The sequence below is a fragment of the Macrotis lagotis genome, chromosome 3 (genome assembly GCF_037893015.1).
Source record: "Macrotis lagotis isolate mMagLag1 chromosome 3, bilby.v1.9.chrom.fasta, whole genome shotgun sequence".
In the NCBI taxonomy this organism is placed as follows: Eukaryota; Metazoa; Chordata; class Mammalia; order Peramelemorphia; family Peramelidae; genus Macrotis; species Macrotis lagotis.
The window spans coordinates 44544193-44562872 of NC_133660.1; the positions used below are offsets into that span (position 1 = coordinate 44544193).

At 38.2% G+C, this 18680-nt stretch overlaps 1 protein-coding gene across 7 annotated transcripts in view; it reads left to right on the top strand.

Moving 5' to 3' along the window:
- WDFY3 (WD repeat and FYVE domain containing 3) overlaps nucleotides 1-18680 on the top strand; it is a 311818-nt gene that overhangs the window by 280992 nt on the left and 12146 nt on the right. For all 7 annotated transcript variants that reach the window (XM_074228578.1, XM_074228572.1, XM_074228575.1 and 4 more), the window contains 8 exons: nucleotides 3092-3198; nucleotides 3941-4094; nucleotides 5566-5657; nucleotides 5876-6088; nucleotides 11200-11347; nucleotides 12465-12619; nucleotides 13999-14157; nucleotides 15887-16066. In XM_074228578.1, the coding sequence (XP_074084679.1) occupies nucleotides 3092-3198; nucleotides 3941-4094; nucleotides 5566-5657; nucleotides 5876-6088; nucleotides 11200-11347; nucleotides 12465-12619; nucleotides 13999-14157; nucleotides 15887-16066 (1208 nt within the window). The remainder of the gene's footprint in view (nucleotides 1-3091; nucleotides 3199-3940; nucleotides 4095-5565; nucleotides 5658-5875; nucleotides 6089-11199; nucleotides 11348-12464; nucleotides 12620-13998; nucleotides 14158-15886; nucleotides 16067-18680) is intronic.

Consider the following 18680-nt stretch of genomic DNA (forward strand, 5'->3'; position numbering starts at 1 on the left):
TCTAGCTCAGATATCACATTTTATAGAAATTGTCCCTTGATGCCCACAGTGAGATATGATATTCCCTTTCTCCAAGTACACACATAACATTTCACTCCACTTATTCTCATGCCCTATTCTATTCTGTATCGTAGTTATCAGAGAGCATTACATATTTGTGTCACTTGTAAGATCCATTACAAAAGGTACCAGATCTTAATTATTTTTATATTTCCCTATTCTTGATCATAATTTGTATGTGATAGAGAAATGAATGAATTACTTGCTGAGTAAACAGGGAAATTACATTTGCATGTTCAACAGCGCAGTGGAAAGAGTACTAGAACTTTGAGTTAAGACCCGAGTTCAAATCTTGCCTTAGACACTTGCTAGCCAAGCAACCACAGGCAAGTCTTTTAACTTTTCCTCAGTTTCTATATCTATTTTAAAAAATGGGAATAGTTATAACATCTAATTCAGAGTATTGTTCAAAAGGATATGAGAACTGGCAGTAATTCTGAATTAAAAATATCATCCTTTCAAACTTAAGTATGCTTTGAATTGATATATCACCTTAGGGGAAAGAAGAACTCCCTGACTTTTAAAATCAACTCGCTAAAACTATCTGTGCCATCCCAAATGAATGAGGGGTGGTGAGATACTGATATTTTCTCATCATGACCTTTTGTTAAGAACATCATCACCCGGCCCTGACTTGACTTTCCTCCCTTCTCTAGCTCGACCTCATAGATAAACAGTTCATCCCACACTGCCCTTTACTTTCAGTTCTCTTGTCCATTTTTTTATGCCTTTCATCCCCTATCCCTGAATTATTCCCACTGTCCATCTCCTCCATATGCCTACTCATGTGCTTCCGAACCAGAGCTAGAGGAAGTCACAAAACCAGGATTTGGGAATCCACTACAAATCTGTACCATTTAGCCTTAACTGGATTCTCACTATAGCAAGGAAGTTCTCTTAGCCCCTCACTTAGTGATTCTGTGTCCCACTCTTCAGTAAGGAGAGTTCAAACCTTTTCTCTCCTCCACCTAAGAGCTGACTTCACTTTTCAGAGAAAATAGAAGCTATTATTTTGAGTGCCTTTTCCCCCTCTTCTCTGTTTCTGAAGACCTATATCTGACACAATCCCCAGTTTCCATTCTCCTCCTTTACTCAAAACCCTGAAGAGGTGATCTTTCTCATTAAGACCAACATCCCATCACTTTCCATCTTTTAAAACAGATTGTCCTCGGTCATCCCCACCCAAGTCTCTTGAATCCTCAGTATCCTGTCACTGCCACCTACACATACCCAAGTCACCTCTCTTCTTAAAAAATCCTTCCCTACACATCCTCTTAAGATTAAAAGTGTCCTAAAGCTCTCTTCATTTTTCAAGCCAAACTCCCTAGAAAAATAAATCTGTACCCATTGCTGGCACTTTATCTCCTCTCACTTACTGTAACCCTTTACACCCTGGCTTCTGAATTCCTTATCCCTCTTAACCTTAGCATTTGGCATGGTCAGCTTTCCTCATGATAACTGTTTTTTCATTAATAATGCTCTCCTGATTCTGTTACCTTCATACCCCAAAGCTATTGGTTTACCTTCAAGATTTTATTCTCTTTCTTCTCTTTTCATTTTCTTCCACTTGGTGTATCCTCCTTACCATCTGTGGATTTAATTATCATCCCTTTGTTGCTGACTCCCTATTTTATATCTCCACCTTAGACTCTCTCCTGAGCCCTAGCATCACTTCCTGCCTATTAGAGATTCCAAATTGTATGTCCCAGGGACTCTTCAAATTCAGCATGTCCAAAACAGAACTCATTATCTTTTTCCTAGCTCATACCCCTTTTCAGAATCTCCTTATTTCTTTCAAAGGCACTACTAGGGGCAGCTTGGTAGTGCAGTGGATAAAGCACCAGCCCTGGAGTCAGGAGTACCTGGGTTCAAATCCGGTCTCAGACACTTAATAATTACCTAGCTGTGTGGCCTTGGGCAAGCCACTTAACCCCATTTACCTTGCAAAAAACTAAAAGAAAAAGAAGGCACTATTAGTTATCCAGACACAAAGATTTCTAACTTCATCATCATCTTGAATTCTTCCTCCTCCCTTGCCACATAGTCAAACAATCACCAGATCTTGATGAGTCTACCATTACATTATCTGCCATTTATGCCTCTCTTCTCTGTTGCCTTAGCCTTCATCACCTCCAAATTCACCTCCCTGCATCACTTCTCTCCTCTTCACTCCAGTCTCTTCTCTGTGCAGAGGCCAACATAGTCTTCCTTAAGTGCAGCTTCACCATGGGACTCTCCCACTTGCTGAACTCTAGTGGCTCTCTCCTGCCTTTAGGACAAAATGGAAATTTCTCTGTCTGGTGACATAGCCTAACAAACCTTTGCTGCCTCATTATACATTACTCTTGTTTTCCTTTATGGCCTGGTCTCTTACTGTTCCCCCACCCCACACCGTCATCCATCTCCATGTCTGCAGCAGCGTGTTCCTCTTCCCCTTTGTATTGCCCAGAATCCCTCAATTTCTTCAGAATGGACCCAGGCACTGCCTTCTCTGGCACCTCTGATGTTTTCCCCTGAGCATTTGAGACCCTCTCCCTCAAACTAAACTACCAAGTATGTCTGAAATTGCATTGTGTGTACAAGTTATATCCCAAAAAGCAAGCTTCTTGAGTGCAAAGATTTAATTCTTTGATTTTATTTCTCTAGCACCACCTATGTGCTTGGGCATAAATGTTAGTTGATTGATTCATAATAGCAGTAGGAAATTCAGGAAAATATGTGAGTGTCAAGGCCATGAAATACCACCAATTTAAATATATAGAGAGATCAGTATTCTCCTTTAACTGAAGGGAAGTATGGTTATTAAGTCTCAAAATGTGTTTGCTGAGAAATCATGCATGGTGAATTATTGCTCCATATTTATCTGAGTGCTCACAATCTTATTATCAAGTCTGAGCAAGCTTCCTTCCTTTAGAATGAAAATTGCACATGCAGTGGGATCCCATCTCGTGGATCAGCCTTTTCAGACATATTAAACTTCCTTCTATTGACAATACGATGTCTTAACCACAGTTTTCATCTTCTTTGCCAGGAGAAACGCCAGCCTATCATTACGGCACCCATTACTCCTCTGCAATGATTGTCGCCTCATATCTTGTTAGGATGGAACCTTTTACCCAGATCTTCTTACGACTTCAGGTAATTCAGGAGAAGGAAGGTGAAACCAGTAAGGACAAAAGGGAATAAATAGACAAAGTGGATTCACTAGGATCCACTTAATTGAGATGTTTTCATATAAAATGTTATCACATTAGGCACCTGTTAAGATTTCCCAATATATACAAGCTAACATAATTGCAGGTTAATATCCAAATATGAAGTTAGGGGTTTATAAAATGCTATACATGGAATCCATCAGCTTCACATTGCAGTTAAGGATTGGTAGTTCTAGTTACTTCTTGGTCACTGATGTTCTTGGCTCCCCCCCCCTTTTAATTCTAAAATTCCATGCCCTTAAAATGAAATAATGAATATGCTTCTGAGGTTTTATGGAGAAAATTAGTTTCCCATTCTTAATATCTTTGTTTATTAAAAAAATAAATTTGAGGGACGGTTAGGTGGTGTAGTGGATAGAGTACTGGCCCTGGAGTCAGGAGTACCTGAGTTCAAATCCAGCCTCAGATACTTAACAATTACCTAGCTGTGTGGCCTTGGGCAAGCCACTTAACCCCCACTGCCTTGCAAAACAAACCTAAAATAAATAAATGAATTTGATTTAAAGGGAAAGCATCATTTTTCTCATTCAGCAAATATGAGTTTCTTGTGGTATGTGTTTGATTTTTAAAAGTGAAGTGAATGCAGTGTGACAAAAGTGGCCACTGATTTGGTATCCATCACTTGGAGATCTCTGCTGTGAGGCTGTTTCCATTTTGTCCCATAGGGTGGCCACTTTGACCTGGCGGACCGAATGTTTCACAGTGTGCGAGAAGCCTGGTATTCTGCTTCAAAACACAACATGGCAGATGTGAAAGAACTCATCCCAGAATTCTTTTACCTTCCAGAGTTCCTGCTCAATTCCAACAACTTTGATCTAGGTATGGAAAAGTCCATGGCAATACCCAAGGGAGAAAAGGACTATAAGGGAAGAAAAATACTTATCAAAAAAGATTTTCAGTTCAATGACTGTGACACAGAATAGATTATGGCAGGGCTGTCCAACCTTACTTTTAAAAGTTTTTAATTGAAACAATAGACAGTATATTTTGATTTTCCATTTTAATGAGAGCTCTGCAGTTTTCATTTACTAAAGCATTTAGTAAACCTATAGGGGGGGCCATAAAATCACCTTTTGGGTCACATTTTGGACAGCCTTGGATTATGGCAACTAAAGGAAACAAAAGTACCTTCATTGGATGTTTCCTGAAATCGAAATAAATATACAAAAAAGAAGACAACCTGAATTCATCCAGAATAGCACTTCTAAACTAGATCCTTGTTTATGAGTACATAGATATATACCTAATAGTTATTTCAATGTTCAACTAAAACATAGTTAAAAATATGCTGAAGTTCTTATCACAAAAATCAAATGAAATTTTAGCTAATCCTTATCCTTTTTTAAGCTTGCTATTGCTTGAAACTCCTGCCAGCTTATTACAGATTTTTTAAATGATATATTATCTACTATGTTAGATTATGAACTTCATAAGGTTCATAATCTAACATTGTGTGTGTATGTGTGTAAAGAATTTCTCTCTTTTGCCCCCCAAGTAACTAGCACAATCTTGGTCTTGCTTGTAGTAGATAAGTAGATGTTCACAAGAAGCTTTTCTTCAGTGACTAAATCTAAGAATTTGTATCCCAAAGTGTTTTCAGTTTTGGATTTCAAAAGAACTTTTGATCGATCCTTTTTGTTTATTTGGTTGGTAACAGGGAAGCCTACAGTTTCCTGCCAAACAGAAAAAAATGAGCACTTTAATCAATATTCTGGACTGACTAGTGAAAGAAAAAAAGTTTTGTGCTTCTGTGAAAACTCTCCCTTAGAACACGGGAGCACTCTGAGAAGTTTTAGCTTATTTCCACTCCCAAGATGAGTCTTGGATCCTAGGGCATCTCCTCCAAGGTTCTAGGGCTATATCTAAGGAGTTAGGGGTAACTCCCTAATCCCATGGGCTTGAGTTTGCTTGGTGTGGACGTCACCCCAAGATTGTCAGTTAAGAATCATTTTATTCAGCCAGCCTTAAGTTGCTTTTAGAAAGTAATATAATGAGGTCAAGAGATATCCCCTTAAAAAAATTTGACACGTTCTTCCCTAACTACACACAGAGTTGAAGGAAAATAGGCTCAAGCACAGAGAATAGATGTGGCAAATAGGATGACTCAAAGCCTCTGGAGGCTAGAAGTCCTTCTGTCTCCCAAATCAACTGTAGTATTTAATGTTTCAAGCACTATCTAGCCTACCGTGACTCTTTCACTTAGATGTAAAGTTGTTACTGCATTGGTTATTTTTTTGGTTTGTGTGTGTGTTTTTTTCATATTTTAAAAAAATCTCATTTAATTGTCCAGGTTGCAAACAGAATGGCACCAAGCTTGGAAATGTGATACTTCCACCTTGGGCAAAAGGAGATCCTCGAGAATTCATCAGAGTCCATCGAGAGGTAAGCAAGCCACACTGGAGAAGAAAACTGAATCATGGGTCATGTTGTCAGTCTAGGAGAATAAGCACCTTAAATCACTAATCTAATTTATGTGATTAGCATTGTCAACAGTTCTTTTATTTCTTACAGTTATTGGTGACTTACTTTCTTAGTAGGTAGTTTAGACCAATCAGTGATTCAGCCTACTCCCTACAATTTCTGGTTTTTTATAATTACAGGCTTTGGAATGTGATTATGTGAGTGCCCACCTGCACGAATGGATTGATTTAATCTTTGGCTATAAACAGCAAGGTCCTGCTGCAGTAGAAGCTGTGAATGTCTTCCATCATCTCTTTTATGAGGGACAGGTTGATATCTATAATATAAATGATCCATTAAAAGAGACAGCTACTATAGGATTCATCAATAACTTTGGACAGATACCAAAACAGGTACAATTGTGTTCTTGGAGATTTGCTATTTTAGTTGTAATTTTCATACAGTTGTTTGTTAAAAGTTCTTATTCATGTTTTCACATTTTAAATATTCTGTAACCAGCCTTTCAGATAAAAATGCACAAGTAAAGGTTTTAGCTTAGGATATTAAGAGATAACCATAAATAGTATTCCCTAGAATTTGTATTTTTTTCTTTGCACGCTTTCATAATACCCAAGGAAACAAGTTTGTTACTTAAGGAAAGAACAGTACAAAGTATGCTTTCCATGTAAAATGTGCAAAGCCTGAGGACATGTGCTGCTATCCTAGTTTCTCTTTAATAAGCTGTGCACAAAGCTTTCCTTGGCTGCTGTCTGCATCACTTTGGGTTGGTGACTTGTTATAATTTCCTTTTTAAATTCAAAGCCTGAGTCAACTGGACAATTTTAGTTAACATGAACAGTTATATTTTGAGTCTTATTTTTACTGCTGCAATTCAAAGAGGAAGAAAGACCTTTCAATTCAAACTAATAATTTGTAACTTTTTTAAAATGTAAGCCACATCTCTGAAATGTTGTTAAGTCTTCAAGACTTTTGTTTTTATGTTTACATTGTCATAACTTCCCTCCTCTTCCCCCCCTATCTTTTTTTAAAATTTTATTTATTTAAGGCAATGAGATTAAATGAATTGCCCAAGGTCACATAGCTAGGTAATGACTAAGTGTCTGAGGCCAGATTTGAACTCATCCTCTCTATCTTTCAAACAGGAGTGTCATACTTCTTAACTTCTTCATAATTTATTTAGTTTAGTCTGCATTAGTTCATACTCCACATCAGTTATTCCATGTTTCTCTGAATACCTAGCAACTAAGTGACGCAAAGGATAGAGCACTGGCCTTGGAATCAGGAGGACAGGAATTCAAATCCAACCTCAGACACTTGACACTTCCTAGCTGTGTGACCTTGGGCATATCACTTCACCCTGACTGCCTTGCATCCAGGGCCATCTCCAGTCATCCTGATTCCTATCTGGCCACTGGACCTAGATAGCTCTGGAGGAGAAAGTGAGGCTGGTGACTTTGCACAGTCCCCCCTCCCCCTCTCAAATCCAATTCATGTGTTTGTCATGGCATCACCTCCCTGATGTCGTGGTCTTCTTTGATAATGAAGGACAAACAACATCAGTAAGAATATGAGAAGATTAGCATCCTTAAATCCAATTTTATTCATTCACTAATCATGAATTTTTAAATGAAATTTAGAAAAAATTAAGGTGATTAACTGTTTCAAATCTACAGCAATGATAAAATGTTAGAAAAGATGGTAGCCACATCACTAAGCAGCTTGTTTATCAACATTCTCCTGAGTCTGAATTTTTTCTCCTGGGAATTTAAAAATTGAGACAAGTGATGTAGATGAACCATTTTCTTTTTAAATGATTCTCATCTCTTACAAGTAAATTTGGAGTGAGAGGAAAGAAGCATAATAAAAGAATTATAATAGTACCTCACATTTTACAGTTCTTTAAAGTTGGCAAGTCATTTTCCTCATGATTATCCTGGGCTGAAGGCACTGCAAGTATTATTGTTCCCGTTTTACATATCTAGGCCTCCCCAGAAGTCCTTTCCCAAAGCTTCATCATAACACAGGTGTATTCTACCAAAGTACTTTTCTTATAATGGACCGTCTTTTGTCCAAGGCCTAACATGGATAACTTCATAAAGGGCCATCATTAACTCATGGCTGCTGGATGATGAACTCTTTAACCATGGATATAGTAAAGTATTTAAATGAATATGAAATCTCATTGATGTGACTGTAGTCATTTCAGCACTCTAGATTGTAACCCATCTGTGCTTGCCCACCTCTTGTCCAAATTTTTCCACAGATTTGTCATAAGGTATCCCCCTACCATGATGGGAGCCTTCCTTACCTCTCCTGACATTGCAGAAACCAGTATAGTATGTAGGTTGTCCACAGTTTATCTTACATTTTCATCATCCCACCAATCCATTTTTTTTTGCTTATGCATTTCTTTGATACATCTTTTCCATAATTCCATTTGTAAAATGTTGCAGCCTTATCCCAGACACTATGTGCCTCTCCAATTTCCCCTGGGAGATTCACGAGCTTCATCTCCTGGGAGACAGTAATTTGACATTTATCACAGGCTCACAAACCAGGAGCTTATTGGTATTTTCTTAAATGGGACATTTGTTACAGAGAGAAATTGGAACCCCAAACAAGCCTTTGCAGTTTATCAGAGGCAGTCTGCCTTGCTGTTTTCCTCCTGTTCAACAACTCTAGACCCAACTCGTTGTGCATTTGCTGTGGCGATGTCATTCACACATGCATGCCTGACACATACACCCATGTACCTGTGTGCAGGTAGACAGGTAAACACAGGCATACAGTTATTTATGTATGTGTACATTTGTTAGAGCGTGATTCTGAAAAGCTTGCTGGACTTGGAATCAGAGAGTCTGCGTTTGAGTCTTTGCTTTGCCCCTAAGGACACCGAACTGTTTTGGGCTTCAGTTTTCTCATCTATAAAGAAGGGTGGAAAAAATACTTACTACATGTGCTGGATGATATGTGCTGGAGTTATAAATAGGAAAACAAGACAATACCTGTACTGTGGGGAGCTTCTAATTAGGAGGACTGAGCGACAAGACTCATGGAAAGGCCAATGAGTGGAGCAGCACAGCAGACAACAAAGCCAACCAGATGAGTGTCCAGAGGGCAGCAGAGTCAGGCTGTTGATAAGGTCTGGGGGTGGCATCTTGTCCAGAGGGAGGGAACCTCACTGCTCATGCAGTGGTATGAGTGGTCCTGCTACCACCCAGTGACTTTGGGGAAGAGAATAGGGATTCTGGCTGTTGCAATGATGCAGGACTCTGCATTCCTCCAGAATATTATTCAGTTTCGTCATCTTTAAAATGAAGACTGACTTCAAGAAATATTAAGTTGAACTTAATTAAGTCTGTATGTATGCAGAGTTTTGTGGAAGGCACAAAATAAGACATCGTCCCGAACTAGCAGTCTAGAAGGACCAGAAAAATGATAATACAGGAAAGGGGTGTTGGAGAGAAATAAGTGAAGACTCAAAAGGTAAAAAAATGCTCATTTCTGATTGGAGTTGATTGGGAGTCTCCCTGGAGAAGGTGCTGATATTGAAGTAAAAGGAGAAAGGGCTATTATGAGACTGGGTACAATGAAAGCAAGGGATCCATAGACCAGGTGAGTGAGGACAGTTGAGTTCATAGGGTAGCAATAGGTGAGCCTCAAACAAGATGGTGAAAGTAAAGCAGGTCATGTCCTCTGAAAACAAATGTCAAGGGCTTCAGAGAAAAGAGCTCTGGATTCAAGTTGCATGAGTTCAGATTCTGACTTGAATACTTAAGGGCTCTGAGCTTGTCATTTATCTGCCTTGGTTTTAGTTTTCTCATCTATATGTTTTATATATATATATATATAATTTATATTATATATACATTCATACAAACACACATACACACACACACACACACACACACACACACACACACACACATATAAATAAAACACCTCATTGGTCCTTCAGGCATTTCAGCATTTCTCCCAGTAATGCACACACATTAAGACATCCCTCCATGCTTTATGATAGAGGATATTCCAAAGTGCTATCAACTTCTGGTGATGAGGTTTCCAGATTTAGAGAGACTGGTCTTCAAACATATTTGATCCCTTTCCTATTTATTAGAGTGATGCACAATTTGGGCTTCACTTGGCAAGGATTTGGGAGCCAAGGTCACCACCACACTGCAGTAAGGGAAGCACCAGAGTGACCCCTTAGTGACTGGCAGTGACCACCATTTCATTCTTTCTCTATGAGTATGAGGTTCACTGATCTTAAGACCCATTCCCTTGACCATACCTTTCTGTTGCAATTTTATTTTTCCTTGGATACTCTTCATTTATAGACTTGACTGTTGTTTTTTAGAAATTAAAATGCTATCACTTTGGCTGCCCACATATAAGAGTAGCATTTATGCTCCTCTGGTTCATTTTTGAAGAAGCCAAATAGCTCAGATGCCAGCTCCTGCCCCTGTATGTAATGAAAGGGTTAGGGTAGCTTTGGTCAGTCTAGTCTTTCTGGCTTCCCATCCCACAGCAGACACTTGATGTGTGATCATGGGCAAGTCACGAACTCTTGGGGAAAGAAAGCACCTGCCAACCTGATGTTAAATGGCTCTTTGTATTCCCAGTTTAGAGTAATTTTGGACCAATTTAACCACAGCATCAGTGATTTAGAGGTGGAAAGGACCTCAGAAATCCTCTGTTCAGTCTCTTCATTTTATCATTGAGAAACTGAAGCCTTGCAAGGGTGCAGTGATTTCCCAGGGTCATATGGTGGTACATCTGAAATTGGAACCCAAGTCCTCTGACCCCAAATAATAAGGGTAACTAATAAGGGTAGCTCAAAGTAGTTCAGTCCTATTTTAGATCCTTATACCTTTAGAATGATGAAGCCTGAAACTCATATCAACTCATACCTGTTTTAAGAGGCCTAAAATATATTGTCCTCCTCATTAAACTACATTTGTCAGTACTTTATCACAGAAAAATAATTGGTTTGAAAGTAGTAGGATGCTAAGTTACATTTATTTTATTCCTGCTTTTCTCAAAAAGTTTCAGACCTTAATTATCAGACAAAAAGCATTAATGGCCCATATCCCATTGGTATTTTCAACCCAACAGAAATACACGTGTTTTTTAGTCACTGCTTTGTTGTCATATGTATTGTAACATATATTGTAATTACATCATGTAATTCTTGGAATAGATGACAGTGCCTTGCAACTTCCACAGATTTTTTAGATTCAGCTATGGTCTAATGAAGAGGGGGAAAAAATAAACTGTTATAATATTCCCTGTTAGCATATTGAGACTTTGATGGACAACCAGAAGTATTCTAGTCAAACTAGCTTTTACTTGGGGACTCCCTCCTTTTTCCCTAACGATTCCTTTAGATTCTTAAATTTTCAAATAGAGCTGTGAAAACTCTATTGAATATATGTGTTGTTGCTAATGCATTACAGTTGGAATAGGTTTGCCAGTAACTTTATTTTTCAAAATCTATTGATAGCTCTTTAAAAAGCCTCATCCACCAAAACGAGTTAGGAGTCGACTCAATGGTGAGAATCCTGGAGTCTCTGTCCCACCAGGGTCTACAAGTGACAAGATTTTTTTTCATCATTTAGACAACCTGAGACCTTCTCTTGCACCTGTAAAAGGTAAGTGATGAGAAGGGGCAGAATAATAGGCACCGGTTGAGATGGTCCAATGAAACGTTGATTTTTTTGTATAGTAATAAGAGATTCTTTCCTTCACAGTGACCTCTCCCTAGTAATGACACTTATCTTTTTTGTGTAAGAAAATTACATCATCCGCTTATTTTCTTTAATCAGAATATGAGACCGCTTTGATTTTTTTTTTCTTGTAATGCTCCAATAAGGAAAACCTCAGTAATGGATTCTTACAGTCTTGAGTTAATATCATTTGTACTGAAAACACCATGAGCTACAGTCAGTTTTGAAGTTTGTCAGTTTTAAATGTTCATTTAAAGTCAGTTTTAAATGTTCCTATTAACTCAGTGTTTCATCTGAAAATGAGGGGTTAGACTGTGTCTCCTTGTTCAGTAAAGTGGAATGAGATATGGGATATTTTGGTGATTTAAATGATTACTGGCTTTTGTTTCACATTAACAAAGACTTAACTACTATTTGATTTTATAATTCAACTTAGCCAGTAACATATTTACAGTTGGATTGTTTCTCAAGTCATGGTTACATAAATAAAAATATAAATCTTCTATTAATATCAAATTACACATAAAGCTATATATATTACTATTTCAGGTTTACAAAGACAGTGCTAGGCTCACATTGCTTGCTTCCAATGTAGCATTCCTGATACCATTAAATAAGAATAGGTCTGTCCTTCATAGTACAACCCAAGGCAACTATTGGTGAATGGCTCTCCCTTCTGCTAGGAAACAAGCTAATTTTCTCTAAGCCAACCTGCAAAGAAGGACTTCTCCAAAGGGTTGGTAGACTAGCAAGGAGGGGGCTAACCATAAAGAAAGAAGACTGGAGAGCAGTGTCACAGAACAGCTGACATGAAGGTCCTGAATCCAGGGTTTCTGGCATCAGACAGTTAGTTAAAATAAAATCCCAGGAAATTCCAAATTCCTTCTTACTGAAGGAGTATTGTGTTTCAATATCAGAGTTTGCTCCATGTGTTTTATTTGAATGGACTTTTGAGATATGCTTCCTAATTGTTATTGCCTAAAGGGGTTAGTATATGATTTTTCTGTCTTTCTGTTCTAATGTCAAAATGTGTTTTGTATAGAATTGAAAGAACCTGTGGGACAAATCGTCTGCACAGATAAAGGTATTCTGGCTGTGGAGCAAAATAAGGTTCTCATTCCACCTGTCTGGAACAAAACTTTTGCTTGGGGCTACGCAGATCTCAGCTGCAGACTGGGGACCTATGAGTCAGACAAGGTTTGTTATCTCCCTTCAAATTTCCCTGAAGGAAAGGGGTAGGGGAAATAAAAAAGGGAAGAAATGCTACTTTCTGAAATCTGGCTTCCAAATAAATTGCATATTTCCTAGACTTTGGACTTGTTTCCTTAGGCAATCCTGAAAGCAAAACCCGTATTTTCCCACCATTTTTTATTTTGTTTTTCCTGCTGTGAAATAATACATAACTACTCATTGAAGAAAGAACTACTTTATTCATTAATGCCTTATACAAGAAGCAGAGGTGAGGTTTTTAGTTGTAGCTACTAAACATTTAAGTCCTAACCCCAGTCCACTGAACACTGCTCTCCCACCTTAGCCATCTATCTTCAAAAAAAAAAAGTTTTATTGAATCACCTTTGGGAAATTTGGTTGTGTAATTGCTCATGCCACGGCAGAAACATAGAGACTTGTCATCAAGGTTGTTGGAATAGTACTTACTCTTAGACAATGATGATCAGATATTGTTTCTCTAAAAGGTATTTCCACAAAAGATGATCATTGTTCTTGGACACTGATGATTAAGGCAATAGAATTGTACTAAGTGAAATCTTAAAAGATCTCTTCCAATGCTTAATATTTTTTATTCTACAATATGGAATTTCCCTTGTGCCAAAAGTCACATGATGCAAGACCTGGGATGGATCTTTGAGGTCTCATCTAGCTACTGTTTCCTCATTTTCCTATGAGCAAACTAAGATCTTGAAACCAGAAGTCATTTTCCCAAGGTGTCCCAGCAAGGTTGTGTGGCAGAGTCAAAACTAAATCGATCCCCAGGCTTACACTTCACGGTTCACATTCCATCTACATACCCACACCAGTGGTACCAAACACAAATCGAAATGGGAAAATCACAAATTAGATTTGCCATGTTGCATTGAATTTTCAATTTATTTTATTAAACCTCTCCCAATAACATTTTAATCTGGTTCTGGCTACACTTATTCTGGCATGTACCTTGACACTTCTGGGTCCTTCCTTCCTTAGGGGAGAAAAAAACTATTAAAAATTTACTTTCCTGGCATGAAAGTCGTACAGATTTTTTTCACCAAAATAAAGTTCATATATCAACTTCTTTACCAACTCTTAGACCTTTTTTCAGCATGAGCAGTCCTAGTTCATACATCATCCAACTGAGATAGAAATAGATTGCATTTGAAGAGTTTTCTAGATAAAGGTTGCTTATATTTCTAGGTGGGAATATGTTGGAAGAATGGCATTTCCCTTGGAATTGAAAAGGAAGGGAGGGATACATTACAGGCTGCTTTTTGTGGATATTTATCTTTTTCACAGCTACTTGTTTTAGCAAAGAAAAATGGGATCTGCTAGAATCTGTATTTCCTATGTGTTTTCTCTTATAGGCAGTAACTGTTTACGAATGTCTGTCAGAATGGGGTCAAATTCTCTGTGCAATCTGCCCAAGCCCCAAGCTGATCATCACTGGGGGAACAAGCACTGTTGTGTGTGTGTGGGAGATGGGAACCTCGAAAGAAAAAGCCAAAACACTCACCCTCAAACAGGTAACAGATACTCAAGCAGGCAGGAATCAATGCATAGAAGAGATTCTGTCAATTTTTTTTACCTGCCAGTTATACACATGTTTCATACATGTATATGTTTCATTTCACTAATTCTCTTCTTGAGAAAGCTATATATTTGCTGGATTTTGTGGATGAAATGATACTTCCAATAAATTTACATTATATCTTATTTTTTATATTTCTGATATTTGCAAAGCATTGTTCTGAGCATGAAGACAGATAAAAAAGATGTGTGATTTAGAAATTACAATCTCTTCCCTCAAGGAGTTTTCCATGTAGTTGGGAAAAAGAAATCCTGTACTTGTAGCCATGATACAAAATGAATCCAAATCTCTACCAGAGTTGCAAGCAATAGTGCAAAGACTGCGGCCATTTCTCCCTCTCTCTGTCTCCCCTTCCAGACCCTTGCCCCCTCCTCTGTATGTATCATGAAGTACTTGAAAACTGCTAAGTGTCTAGAGGAAGCCACTATTTAAGAAACTCCTTAAGGATTCAGTCCCTAAGTGTGTAATCATTTCCTAATGTGTGCTCAGCTCTACTCTTAGTTACCTTGTTATGACAAAAACCTTTTGTAATGTCACTTATTAACTCCTAATAGCTGCATGGCAAGTAGGTTCGGGATACTTTTTAAATAGTAGATTTTCCTAGTGCACATTGGAGCAGATGATGAATCATTCACATTTGCTTTATGGTTACAAAGTTCGCTAACACCTTTTGATTCCACAACAACCTTGTGAAATTGCTAGAGTAAATATTATTCCTATTTTATGAATAGGGAAACTGAGTCTATTTTATATATTTACTGTTTGAAAGATTCATACTTTTGGTGCACCTGATGAGTTTGGAATTCTCTTTAGCTCTGTACCATCCCCAGGGAAACCTAGAACCTGCATTTGAATTACTGAGACCCAGGGTCTTATCCAGGAGACTGGAAGGTTAGCAGATATCACCAAATAAGGGATGTGGGTTTTCAGCCTAAAATCCCTCAGACTCCAATAATTATTTATGGAAAGAAAGGCTTTCAGTAACCCTAATGGTCTTCCATCTAGAAGGAACGTCTGGTTAGATCTCCTCTTTGCCAGTCCTCTAACTCTATACTGGAATTCCATATAAAAAAAATCAATAAGAATCAAAAACTTTAAACTCCTTGTGTAGCAGTTTACAAATCCCCAGGCAAGAATTGGATGTGAAATCTAGTGCTCAGCCCAGAGAGACCTTGTTCCCACACAGATGACTGTGATAAAAGGAGAGCAAAATTACTGAAGGGGGAGGGGAGTTCTAAGTAGAATTTAAGAACGCTGATCATTTTTTTCTGAAAGAATCAGGGAGGGCTTCCTGAAGAAGGAAGGTCTTGAATGGAAGCAGTGACTTGAGCTGTCCGGTGGGAGGGCAGATGGGGAGAATCATGGGAAACAGCATGAAATAAGGCTGGAGAAGAAGGTGGAAGGTAGATGATGGAGGGCTTTCAATGCTAATCATGAGTCCACATTTTATTAAGTATTGAAGATTGAAATTAATGTGTAGTCACTGAAGAAATTTTGCATTTAATTAGTTGAGTTGAAGCAAGATAAAATGAAGCACAAATCCTGAATTTTGAGATACCGGGATGCCTTTTGCTCTGTTTTTGAATAGGTCCTTCCTAAGAGATCTGATGTGACTTGGGGACTGCTGTCATTTTGCTGTTTTCTTTGTGTTATCTGTCTTCTAGGCATTGCTCGGCCACACAGATACGGTTACCTGTTCTACAGCCTCATTAGCCTATCATATAATTGTCAGTGGGTCACGTGATCGCACATGCATCATCTGGGATTTGAATAAACTGTCATTTTTAACTCAGCTGAGGGGTCACCGAGCTCCTGTGTCAGCTCTTTGTATCAATGAATTAACAGTGAGTAGAAAATCGCCTCCCCATCATTTGTGTTTAGAAAAATGAGCAATTGTGCTGAAAGCACTTGTTAATTATATTTCTTAATTATAGCAAGCTTTTTCTCTTTTAATAATAAGTCATTTTACAAAAAACAAATACATTTTCCTCGATTTATGTGATATTTGTAAAAGAGCATTAATGGGTTCTTTGTTGTTGTTTTTAGTTTTTGCAAGGCAGTGGGGTTAAATGACTTAAGGTCACTCAGCTAAGTAATTATTAAGTGTCTGAGGTCAGATTTGAACTCAGGTCCTCCTGATTCCAGGACCGGTGCTCTATCCATTGCAATTTCTAGCTGCCCCAAAAGCATGAATGTTAAAAATTTATGAACCAAGACATCTGTGCTGGTAACCCATTCACTGTTAACTAGCAATTCACTGTTACATTGGTTTTTTTAATTAAAGATTTTGTTTAAACAAAATATTATAGAATGTATTTATTTAATATCTAAACCACTATTTTGTAAAGCTATTTTTATCTTTTATAAGATCATAAAATTTGGGTGTTAAATGGAACCTTAGAGAATTTAGAATCTACATCATCTACTTAAGTGAAGAATAAAACATCTGGCAGATACAGGGGGAGTAAATTCCAGTGTAAAAGCATTCACCACAAATATTTCCAGAGTTTTCAAAGATTGGTGGTAATTAGTGTGCATAATATATACTACAGAGCCATATAAAATGAAATACACCAACCCCAAAACCATCGCCAGGGACCAAACTCTGAAATAAAAAACAGGAGCAGGGGCAGCTAGGTGGCGTAGTGGATAAAGCACCAGTCTTGGAGTCAGGAGTACCTGGGTTCAAATCTGGTCTCAGACACTTAATAATTACCTAGCTGTGTGGCCTTGGGCAAACCACTTCACCCCATTTGCCTTGCAAAAACCTAAAAAAACCCAAAAAACAGGAGCAGAGCAGTGCCAGCATTTCTATGTTTCTCAGCCTCTATGAGTGTAATGGATCCTCAGAGAATGGAGAAAGAGAGTCCTGGCCACAATACTAACAGAAGGGTCATGCAGCAGGGGACGTAAGCCCAGATCTGTAAATCTATCTCCCGAGTTGATCCTGGTGATAATTCTCCCTGCTGAGGGCATCAGATGATTCCAACTGCAACACTGAATAATGGCATTGCTCTTCAAGTCTAGAGACACAGAACACTTGTTAGAATGAGAATTCCACCTTTTTTGCAGGATGCATGATCGATAATATCCAACCAAATTGCTTAGGTATTGCCAGTTTAGACAAGTGGCTTTCTAATGTTCACACTTAATTTGAATAAATTACCTGTACCTTTATGGTAAGAGTACTCAACGATTCAGTGATTTAAAAAAAAAAAAGAGTCGAAGTCATTTGCAAGTATTTGTTTAAATTTACAAAAAAGTCTGGTTTAGTTTATTTGATCCTAGGAATAGTATTGCTTCTGCCACTATCTTTAATGAGTTATTAAGAAGCATCTATTTCTGTTCAATTTTCTAAACTAAGCACAAAGACTCATTTACTACTATCTTATTATGGAGCCTAAGAGAACACACATTTTTCTTCTTATCATTTACTCAGGGGCAGCTAGGTGGTGTAGTGGATAAAGCACTGGCCTTGGAGTCAGGAGTACCTGGGTTCAAATCCGGTCTCAGACACTTAATAATTACCTAAGCTGTGTGGCCTTGGGCAAGCCACTTAATCCCATTTGCCTTGCAAAAACCTAAAAAAAAAAATCATTTACTCGAAGATGCAATCCTTTTTGTGGCAGAAATTTCTCAAACATGCCATCTTTGTCTTTCAGTCCTTCCTTGGTGCAGATGGGAACAAGATGTGTCCCCAGTAAGAGCACAGAGCTGTGTTACTACCTAATTCGATAGTTTTTACTTTTGATGACTTAGAATTCATTGAGAAAATATTCACACTTTGTAGAATGTTACATGTTCTATCATTTGCTAAAGAAATAAATTCTGATCCTTAAAAATTTAAATTTTTCAGGACAAAAAGCAAGCTATGCAAAAATCCTTGGCTAAACTGGGTTTTAATTTTGTTTCTGTCCTTGCTTCCTTAGTGGAAAAGTGCCATCAAGTAATAGGAGGTACTCCATATAGGATGGCTAGCATAGACATGAAAATGAGGCAGATGTCTTCTGGGGGAATTAGAAATGATGGAGGAGCTAGGAAGTGGCATCAGGAACTGCTCCATGGGTTGAACTCAACATGCAGTTTTGCCTCCTTAGGCATCTTGAACATATCCATCCAAGGCTGCCTAAAGGCTCATGCTCATTTTCTGTTTTGGTTTGTTTGGAAATAGCTGAAAGCAGAAAAAGAGAGAGAAAGAACCTTTTTTAAAAAGTCCCCCTCCTTTTATGTTTCTTAAGCTTCCTGTTGTCTCCTGGTGTCTCCCCTTTGCCTTGGGCACTTTTCTTCAGAGTCTGAGGACCTCTATCTAAAGTATTATTAGATCACTTACTCAGTTGGTGTAGGGGATGGTAAAACCCAGGGGCAGCTTTGCCTTTGGGTTAAGTAGGGTTCTTCCTATTCATTGTACTAACCAAAGCCTGCCTAGGTAGGACCATAGAAGGGACAAGGGGCTTCTTC